At 43.9% G+C, this 10,710-nt stretch overlaps 1 protein-coding gene across 1 annotated transcript; it reads right to left on the bottom strand.

Moving 5' to 3' along the window:
- Window positions 1–4,214: 4,214 nt before the first annotated feature.
- Window positions 4,215–5,869, bottom strand: LOC120689870 (splicing factor 3A subunit 2-like). Its single transcript, XM_039972312.1, has 2 exons — window positions 5,665–5,869; window positions 4,215–5,033 (listed from the first exon to the last, which is right to left on the bottom strand). Exons 1-2 carry the CDS (start codon window positions 5,813–5,815, stop codon window positions 4,522–4,524), a joined length of 663 nt encoding a protein of 220 aa, XP_039828246.1. The 5' UTR covers window positions 5,816–5,869; the 3' UTR covers window positions 4,215–4,521.
- Window positions 5,870–10,710: the final 4,841 nt, after the last annotated feature.

Raw genomic sequence — 10,710 nt, 5'->3', positions numbered from 1 at the left:
GACATGCTTTGCCTTGGCTTTGTCTATTGACTATGCATTACCTTGTGTTGTCTGTGAACCATGTCAGCGAACTATGTGACCATGTGTTGTATGTGAACTATGTTAGTGAACTATCTGACCTTGTGGTGTCTAATAACAATTTATTGTGATTCATGTACTATCAATTATCTAGTTGTGAATGGATTACCCTGTCATGTGTGGTTGGATTTATCTCATGTCATGTTCCCATGTTGTGAAACTACACACGAAATTCACTAGAAATGAACTGCAAATATTGGATTCTAGGCACATTCATAACAACATATCTAAGATAACAGGATTTGGTTCATTCTGATTACATCCAACAAACATCACAACAAATGACCAACAAACATCACTTGTTCCCCTTAGGAATCTCTTCATTGATCCCTTTCTTTGTTTGCATGATCTTGAGCATCACTTCGCCAAGCTAGACGTTCAACTCACACATCTAGAGTTTCACCTCACACATCTGCAGCTTCAACTCAGTCCTTCAACTCGGTCATCTGGAGTTTCAGATTGCCATTAGCCTCTTCTAGACTGCTTTCTACTTTCTACTCTTCTGAATGACCCGTGACCAGTAGCTCAGGGTGATTTCAGCGCAAGTACTCAAGATAGGCTTCCTCGAACCAGTAGTATGGGTTTCTAGTGCACCTGAAGCAAGACTCGTGAGAAGCCACAAGAGCTAGCTAGGCATGGAGTAGCTAGGCATGCTTTGCCTTGGCTTTGTCTATTGACTATGCATTACCTTGTGTTGTCTGTGAACCATGTCAGTGAACTATGTGACCATGTGTTGTATGTGAGCTATGTTAGTGAACTATATGACCTTGTGGTGTCTAATAACAATTTATTGTGATTCATGTACTATCAGTTATCTGATTGTGAACGGATTACCCTATGGTAGGACGAGAGAATAAAATGAAGGTCCACGCACGCTAGCAAAATAGAAAAAGTAGAAGTGCAAAGAAGAAGATAAAGACTATTGTTAAGAAGAAGAAGAAGAAGTCCTCTATAAAGAAGAAGCTAAAGATAAGTGCTTAGTGCGGGTAAGCCAGATATGATAAAATAATGTCCATGTAATGACTGTTTGACACAGGAGAGTCTAATCCTTAGAGAGGTAAACAACTGAGAGGACAATGAGTGAGAAAGACTCCTAAAACACTTCTAACTATCGAGCTAGCCTCGCTAGTCTAAACATTTCTTCAAACCAATTATCAAGAACCTAGAGCTTACTTCAGCGACCTCAGAAAAGGACTCAGACTGGGGTGAGGGAGTCCGACGTCAGTCGACAACTACTGCTATGAAAGCACCCAAACGTGGTGGACTACGAAGGACGGATAGGGCTGTCACCACCTGCCGCCTACCACTGCGGTACCGTGGGGTGGAACATACTTTCTAGCTAACATTAAGCCAGACACCACATCTACACTTAGTGTTAAAATTTCTCTTGTCACGAATAAGATAAATCGCCCTCAACCTAGGGCACTGACTTGAGCCCCCTAGTCCGGGCGAGAAAACCCATAAGGTAAGATCCCGATAAACAAGAAAGATAACAAAGCCTAAGCTAGAGAAATTTAATTCCGCACACAAGTAATATAACTTGGAAAGATAAATAAATGCGGAAAGTAAAGCTAACTCGAAAAAGTAAATAAGATAACAAAGCCTAAGCTAGAGGAATTTAATTCTGCACACAAGTAATACAAGAGCTATACCGACTTCCGATGACGACTCCGAAATCCCGAGACACGTTCGACTCGACTCTAACTCCTAAACTACCTAACCCACTCTAGAAAGTAAAAGTGAGAAGAGAACTCCTTGTTGTGTGTTACAAGTGAAGGGTGGAGGCCTATTTATACTAGTTGCAGGTCGGCTCTTGGCCGGTAGCTGTAGTTACATGTAGGAGCTTTCTTGGCTTAAACTTCGTGCGAAAAGGGAGTACCAGACGCTGCCAGGTGGGGCCGGGTGGCCTCCCCTAGGTCGGTCAGCCTAGGGGTAGTGCCATCTGGCACCGCCTTTTTGGTGGATGTTCCTGATCCCTCCTGTATGTTGGTTTCATTGGAACTCGATCCAAACTGCATGATCTTAGGTCGGGTGGCCTGCCTCTGGTGCCTTTCAGCCCTCCGTTTCGCCGAAGTTGCATATCAACACTTGTAAATGCTCCATGGATGGTATCACCGATGTTTGCTTGTGTTGACTCGGACTTTGGGGTCCTTTGATTGAATCAAGTCCTAATCCTCAGTTCAGGGGCATTGTAAACGTGTCACGTTGCTCCTGTAATGAAGGTGCACCCCTGTATATTGAGGTGTTTGGCATGGCGGCCTTGGTTTTACCCAATTTCGTCCATTTTTGGCGTGTGATCTACTGCAAACACAACTCATCCAAAATTTGTGGAACTTATTAGAAATAAGTAGAATATGTAAGGAACATAGTGCAAGAGCTCAATTTATTATGGGAAGTTGATGGTCAAAATGTGGCCGTCAACACCCCCCAAGCTTACATACACCAATAAATTTTAAAATTTGTCCAAAGGAAATGTATATCATGAATAGCTTACCATAGAAATGTCACAGCAAAAGGAGCAACATAACTGCAAATATGAATTTATCCCAAAAAAACATAGATAAACATGTAGAGCAATATTTTTCTGCTAAAAGATACAATATTATATATCTACTACATAGATCTACTCACAAGGATTCCAAATCATCTTCACTTTCCTTTTTTATGTTTTTTCTAAGATTTACTATGCAATTTCAAAGTTTGCAGCTATTTAAAATAAAATTTAAATTAGAGAAAAAATTATTTAGAAACTCAAGATGAACCTGCAATGAATATTGTGATTTCAGAACAAGGAACCTAACAACTTTCATTTTGTATTTTTTTATTTGTTTTACGATTTTATGTTGATTTTACAAGTTTACATGTGCAAACCATATGACAAAATTTAAGTCTTAAAAACATGCCCCTGGTTTTTGCACTATAGACCCTAAAATTAGCTCGAGGTTTGGAATATGACCCCTGGGTGTGGCGGGGGAGGCTAAAATCTGGCGAGCGGAGGGCTCGCCAGTGGTGTGGAAGTGGTGGGGTAGCACGAGGGGTTCACCGGCGACCGGTTTGATGCGGGAGTTGGAGTCGGGGCTAAACAGAGTAGGGGCGCCGGCAGTGCAGCAGCCCGAGTCGCGGTGGCGAGCTTGTTCCGGTGAGGGGGTGGCCGGTGGAAGTCGGGGAAAGGGCTAGGGAGGAAGAGGTGGTCGAGGGGCACCTCACCGAGGGTTTGAATCGGAGGGGAGGTGGTTGGAGGAAGGACTTCGACGGCGGCCGGCCTCATCTCTAGATGTTCACAATCCTCGGATGATGGCAACCTCGTGCAGATGGTGCCGAGGGTGAAGGACCTGTCCTAGGATGGACTCCGCGATCAACCCCCGATGATGATGACGTCTGGTGGGTACACAAGCGGGTGGTGAAAAGTTTATGGTGGAAACATTTTCAATCGATCAAAAAGTGATTGGTCTGCACTCCAGACCATGGTGGGCTCTGACAATTGGGGTCCTTGTGAGAGGTATAGGATGTTTTACTTAGGTACATGCTAACTTCAATTCTTTTTTTCTTTGTAGTATATTTTTTGTCTATAAAAAGTTGAAACAATTGAAATCCTTTCTCACCAAGATTAGGCCCACCATACCCCTCACGGATTCCTCACTTGTCAGGCCAAAAGGTTTGACGAAAGGGAGAGGGAGATTGGTTTTGTCTACTAGCAACCACCAAAACCTAAAACTTTTTTCACCAAAGCCTTGTACATACCCACCTCTTGTACCCGTGTACTTTCCTTTGGCACACACTTTACTTTTCTTTGCACATGCATTCACCCATATGTTATTATTTGTTTTTGAAGGATAATAATTAACATCATTGTTTTAAGAAGGAAATGAAAGACATGTATTATTTTTGGAAAGAAAATGAATCGCATCGTTGCTTAATGGAAGAAAAAATAAATACATGCATGTGGCACGTACATCTCCACTAGTAGATTATAAAAAGAAAATAGAGGTGAAAGTCACACATGCATTGAAGACCATGGAAAGGAAAACATGGTACTCGTACACGTTGCCTAATTGGAATATCAAGTCTTTTAAAAAATTGGAACATCAAGCATTGTTTGATTTAGAACAAAGCATCATCGGATACATTAGAAGAGCTTGTAGCAACAAGGATATTTCAATCCTCTGTCATTCAAAACAGAGTAATAGCTAATAATTTCATAAAAAACGAGGACGGATGATTGGATGAAGGTACGCAATCCGCTTTAATCAAAGCTAAACAACGATCACCAAGTACAGCCTCACAACTAATTCTCGACAACTATTCTCCAAGCGTGCACTAGTACTTGCACATAACGAATTATTAACTAATAACACAAGCAGTGGTACAATATGCTGAACTCATGCGACGAGTGATGTATGTAGTGCGCAGCACTAGTACGAGGATGGTAGATCGGAGTTGGCTTTATGGCTCCCCGTACACCGGAGTGGGAGAGTGGTATCCCGGCGTTGGTGGGTGGTACTCCGGTGCGGGAGGATGGTATTCTGGCGTGGGAGGGTGGTATTTTGGCGTGGGGTGGTACTCCGGCGCCGGCTTGTGCTCAGGCACGGGGTGGTACTCCGGCGCTGGCTTGTCCTCTGGCACGGGGTGGTACTCCCGCACGGGCTTCTTGTGGAAATGGTCGAGGAAGTGCTTCTTGATCGGGTAGCAGAGGAACGCAGACGCGCACTCCGCGGATGGGTAATGCGTCTTGCCGGGGATGGCGACGAAGGTGCCGCCGGACATCGGCGCGATCTTGGACGGCTCCTGCCCGGGGCAGGGCGCGTTGGCGGCGCTGTGCAGCTGAGCGTGGCAGTCGGCGCCGTGGAGGTCGGCAGCGAGGGGAACGCTGAAGGTTCCGGAGCTTTGGAGCTCACTGATGGCCCTGGTCTCGTACTCGCCGTTGCTGTTCTTGCACTTGATGGCCACCTGAAGACCTGCGAACAACAAAATACGGTTTTCTCATGTTGGAAAAAAGCTAAGGGTTCTACCAGTTTTGATTATTAGACACATATATTTGGCTTGTCATTACCGGTACTTTCAAGCTCTGACGATCTCCAGGGCAATATGAGCGATAATTTTTTGCTCGTTATTGTTTCAAATTAAAGATTTCCATTTAAAACTCCATGTGAATTTTGGTTCTATGTGGTAGTTTTTTCTCTGAGGGAGCTATGTGTTTCTTTTTTTTGAAACATTAGGGAACTATGTGTTAGTTTCATTAAGTCGTCGGTGATAGAAATTATTAACCCGGGTATCAACAACTTCACCACGGCAACGTATATTGCGCTAGCCATGCATCGTCCATGCCCCCTACGTCATATTGACATACTCCCTCCGTCTCTAAATAAGTATTGTTTGTGCTTTCCGAAAAACAACTTTGATTAATTTTATATTAAAAAATATTAATAGTTATGATACATAATTAGTATCACTAAAAAGATATTTGAATCTAGTGTTTTAACAAAATTATTTGGAGACTCAAATATTGTACATATTTACTATAAATCGAGTCAAATTTATAGTACACACACCAACAACAATACTTATTATTTAGGGACGGAGGGGTACCTTTGAAAGCCGTCTCGGCCTTCATGTACCTGGTGCAGTCGGCGCACCTGGCCAGGCCGACGACGACCGACGCCACCTGGCCCTCTGCTGCGTTAGCGACGGCTATCGCCATCATCACTGCACAGACGCCTAGGAGCATCCTTCCTGCCATGGTGCTGCTAGCTAGCCAAGGAGGCTACCGGTAGCCGTTTGTGGTGGATCAACCTGGCACGCCATGGCTTTTATAGGCGCGACCGCATTGATCACACACAGCTCGGCAGCTCCATGGCAGGGCTGGAGCGGGCAAGGCAAGCCGGCCGGCACGCAGCGTCGCCGGTTTTGTAGATGAGACATTAAAGGATGTGTTTAGATCATTTTGTAATTTGCATTTTTGTGTTTTTGAAAGGAAATTTTTAATATTTGAAGTATTAAATATAGATTAATCATAAAACTAATTACAGATCTCGGCTGTAAACTACGAGACGAATCTAACGAGCCTAATTAATCCATTATTTGAGTATATTTACTGTAGCATTAATTTAGCAATTTAGTGTCTAATCATGTCATAATTAGGCTCATTAGATTCGTCTCGCGATTTACAGTCCATATGTGTAATGCGATTTATTTTTTGACTACATGTAGTACACCATGGAAGCGATTTATAAAAATTTTGCATTTTGTGTTTTGAGATCTAAACAAGTTCTAATTGAATCCACGCCATCCGGATCAAGCTGAATTCAATTTTTGATCGCCTCGGCGATACACATTTATTCCGTGGCAACGCAATCGCATCTCGGTGGATACGAATACGATCGTACGCGCGCGCGCTCCAGCACATGGATGCATGCCAATGCCAGTGCCGGTTTGCTGCCGCAACTACTGCCATCATGCGCTTTTGCAGTGAGAATGAATGAATGGTACAGGGATATGAGCTGGATACATGGTCCACTCCGATGAAGTGGTCTGAGGCTCTGAGTTAAACGATCCTTACCTCTAGTAGTAGGTTAATTTGGAATACTACTATGGAATTCACCGTACTTGAATTTCTTTTTTTTTTTGCGAAACACAGTATAGATACGCATGCTCTTATTCACACATGCACATCTACTCCTATGAAACAACACACGCAACCCTATTCTTATGTGCACCTCCTAAATACTAAATCGGCAGATTTCAATATCGGCAAGATGTGACCGCAGACGCCTCTTTGTTGATGGGTATGTCACTACTTACCACTAAAAGAAAAAGTGATGTTTAAACTCTAAGCTAATCTAAGCACATTATATGAGACACCACAACATCATCCACTAAAACTCATCTATTTATGTCTTCCACCGATTTTCTGTGGCTAATAGCATCTATGCAAGGAATTTATTAATCTTTGTCACTACCACGCTATAAACATGGAGGATCAATCATTGAGATGTTCAATTGTCTAACAACAAAATAAAAATATTTTCATGTATAATGTTGTTTGCAAAATAATATTGCCATGCAATCACCATAGTGTTTCTAGCTTCAAATTTCACCTTAAAATTTTTATTTAAAAAATCTCGTAGCAATGTGTGTAGTATCATCTAATTTGGTACTGCAAGGACAACCTTCATAAACAACGAAGTACAGGTTACCGGAAATCCTACTGCGGATTACGGTAGAAAATAATGCCGTGCCTTTTGCAGGCTCGAATCAGATCTCTAGTGGGCATAGTGTATAGAGTCGACTCATTAACTTGTAATTATTTTACCTCAACCAGCTTTAATGTACAGGCTGGACAAATTGCCCCCCCCCCCCCCCCCCCCCCAACAGAAGCATTGGTATAAATTGATTAAACTACACTGTGCGCCTTTCTCTTTTCTAACAGTAACTACATTTGCCTGTGCTTTGATTTTGTTAAAAAATAGAAAAAAGGTACTTTTACATATTTTAGAACAGTAGTTTCGTTCTCATCTTCAAACTTTGCCGATACATGAGTGGATCTCGAACGAGTGCATCGTAATGCTTTTCTAAAACATGGGAAAACTCTGTAATGAAAACATTTATTGTGAATATTTAGAGTATAGTGCATGGCCGGTTTCTAAACTACTCTTGAATTCTCTTATTTGGGTCCCCGGACTCTCCATATGGAGATCCGGATCCCTAATCTTTTCAAATGGTGTCACTCAAGTCTTATAACCCACTCAATTCTGGCACGGCAGCTTGGTACCAGGATGGCCCCTGGCACTGTTGACACCTATTACGGGTCAACACGCGAACGCTCTAGGACGCGCGGCGTGAGAAGGGGCTCGATACAGCACCTTCTGCGTGGAGTGGTCAGATAGGTCTAAGAGACCGGTTAGACCTGTCGCCATTGAGAACCGGCAACAGCCGACGAACGCTCGCCCGGGAGGGATCCCGTCAGGGTAGGCGCGCGTAGAGTTATTCTAGGATCGGCAGGCCACCTAGAACGCATTCAAACGTCGCGGAGACGAAGGAAAAACAGCAGATGGAGGTTGGAAAAGCTAGGGTTTGGAGAAAAGATAAAGATGATAAAAAATAATAATTGTATTGTGTTTTGATCGATTGGATTCCTCCATCGCTCGTGACCCTTTATATTTATAGGGTGGGGTAAACTTATCCCGTAAGAAATCCTAATTACAGATCTAAATGTATAAAATTCCCTAATTGTACTCGGACTTCTTATAGACCGGTCAGACCGGTCGGACCCACCGGTCAGGTTCCTGCCGGATCAGCTACAGCACCGGACCGGTCAGACCGCTTGGTCAGACCGATTAGACTGGCTGATGCAAATTTTGGCTGTCAACATATGCCCCCTGTTTTTTTATAAAGCTTGCTTGCCAAAAAATATTCTTCTAAATCAAAATTGTCTAAGAGCGATGATTAACAATACATCGGCCATTATTTGCACTAAGGGCTATAAACAACTATTGCCCATAACTTACCTTATTCAAGTTGATGTTGAAACTACTTGTGGATCCTGCGGTGCTCCTTATCGATGTCCTTGTTGTCATCCTCCAACTTGACGGTGCCTGTGACTGTTGGAGGGGGAAGTGAGGACTCATGATTGGAGTTTGCTTTTACCTCTGTGATGGCTTGAGTTGTCTGCATGTCATCATCGGAGAGGTACTCTTTGAAGTCATCGGAGTCGTAGTCATCCAGATTGACTCGCTCCATCGAGTCATCTTCGTAGTCGATCTCCATAAGGCGCACCATATTAACTTCTTGCGAGAAGTCTTTGGTGTCTTCTTCTTCGTGTGGGGGTGGCAGAGCTGGTCCCTCTTGGAAGGGAAGTTCTTCAAAGGCTTGGATGCCTGTCGCCGGTAGGGTTTGATCGTGAGGGTTGCTCCAATACATGGTTCGACCCTCAGGAGTTGATTTTATAGTCAGGACAATAGACTTGATAGGGTTCGGGTCCCCCTCTCCTGACTCGGTTTTGATTTGATCGGTTGTGAGGGCCGCCCGATACTCGGTGGCCTTTTCTTGCCCGATCAAAATTAAGAAATCTAGATCCTTTCCTGAGTCGGTTAGGATCTTTGTCTCGGTAGCCTTCCGGAAGACGATGGCTAAGTTTTGTAGTCCGAAAGGAAAGGTTGGGGGCGCAATAATATGGTTCGTGGGGAGGGAGTCCCATCTCAGCAAGGAAGAGCCACGTCATCTAACTCGTGCAGAGTTTTGTTAGCTGTGGAAAGATCTCATTGGGTGGTAGGTTGTGGGATATTCTCCTCGGGTACCTGCTGGTTCTTTGAGCTAGATTGGAGATTATCCCACATCTTTTTGGCTTTTGATTTTTGCCAAAAATCTTCGATCATATGTGGTTTGCATAACCCATCCATAAATAGGTCGACGTCATGTGACCAGTCGTCAAGATCATCAAATTGTCTGGGTTATCCAGACTGTTTATGTAGTCAATGAATTCTAGATCGTCAGTTGGATCGAGGAATTTTGGGTTGATCTGAATGTAATCAGGGTTGAGTGGTTCAGGGTTATTGAGCCTGCTCATGAAACCATCAAAGTCTTGGTTAAATTTTGCCTCAGAAGTGTCATGCTCCTTGGCATTGAGGGTAGCCTCCACTAGGTTGATGCAATCTAGCAGAGAGTTGTCCATTCGATCTAGATGGGCAAAGATGTCCTCTGGTTGAGGGTGGCACGATCTTGCTACTGTAGAATTGCTGACGAATGGAATGTCATTTTCTACAAGAGTAGTTTTTGCAAGATTAATGCACTGGGTGATTTTTTTTTCAGAAACACAATCAATTCCATCGATTAGATCGGAGTTGTCCACTCGCGGATGGGAGTTGCCTCAGAATTGGTCCAGTATCTTTTGATTAGATGAAAAGTTTCTTCCTCCTGGAGATCCTCAGGAGGGTTTTGTGTGGTGGCATCTTGAGTTGCCGAGTTTTTTGGTGGAGGAAGCGGATTGCTAGATTCTTGATTGGCAAGGTGATTAGTGAAACCACCCAACCCGTCTGCAATGCAGGTCCATGACCAGAAGGTGAAGGTCGTGCCCTTCTCCAGGGCGTTGTCAAAATTGGAGGAAGACATCGAGTTCATAGGAAGATCACCAGTGATCGGCCCCATGGTGGGCACTAGCTGTCGATGTTTTACCGTCACGTCTACCTAGGGATACCCTTAGGTAGATAGATGATCGTGGGAAGTCATCGAGATCAAGAACATGATGGTGCAAGAAACACAAGGGTTTAGAAAAGTTTGGGCCGTGAAATGCGTAATACCCTACGTCCTGTTGGTTGGTTTGTATTGCCTTGAATGGTTATGGTGTGCGTATGGTGCCTATGCTTTGGACGGGTCCCTGCCCGCCATTATATAGGTCGGGGGAGCAGGGTTACATGGAAACCCTAGTTCGACTAGTTTTAAGGCTACATGACTAGTTACATGATCTATGGTATGATACATGCCCCATCCCATACACAGTACAGATCCGCGCCATGTTAGGTACCCCATGGCCCCGGGTCTGACAATGTCCGCCAATCTGAGTGCGTCATTCAGTCTCACATCTGAGCAGGTTACCAATTTAGGACAGTGGGGACTCAGGTAGAACCAACCTTAGGGCGC

The sequence above is a fragment of the Panicum virgatum genome, chromosome 9N, assembly GCF_016808335.1.
Source record: "Panicum virgatum strain AP13 chromosome 9N, P.virgatum_v5, whole genome shotgun sequence".
In the NCBI taxonomy this organism is placed as follows: domain Eukaryota; kingdom Viridiplantae; phylum Streptophyta; class Magnoliopsida; order Poales; family Poaceae; genus Panicum; species Panicum virgatum.
The sequence above is the reverse complement of the archived record's forward strand: the minus strand, read 5'-3'. Positions and strand labels throughout refer to the sequence as shown.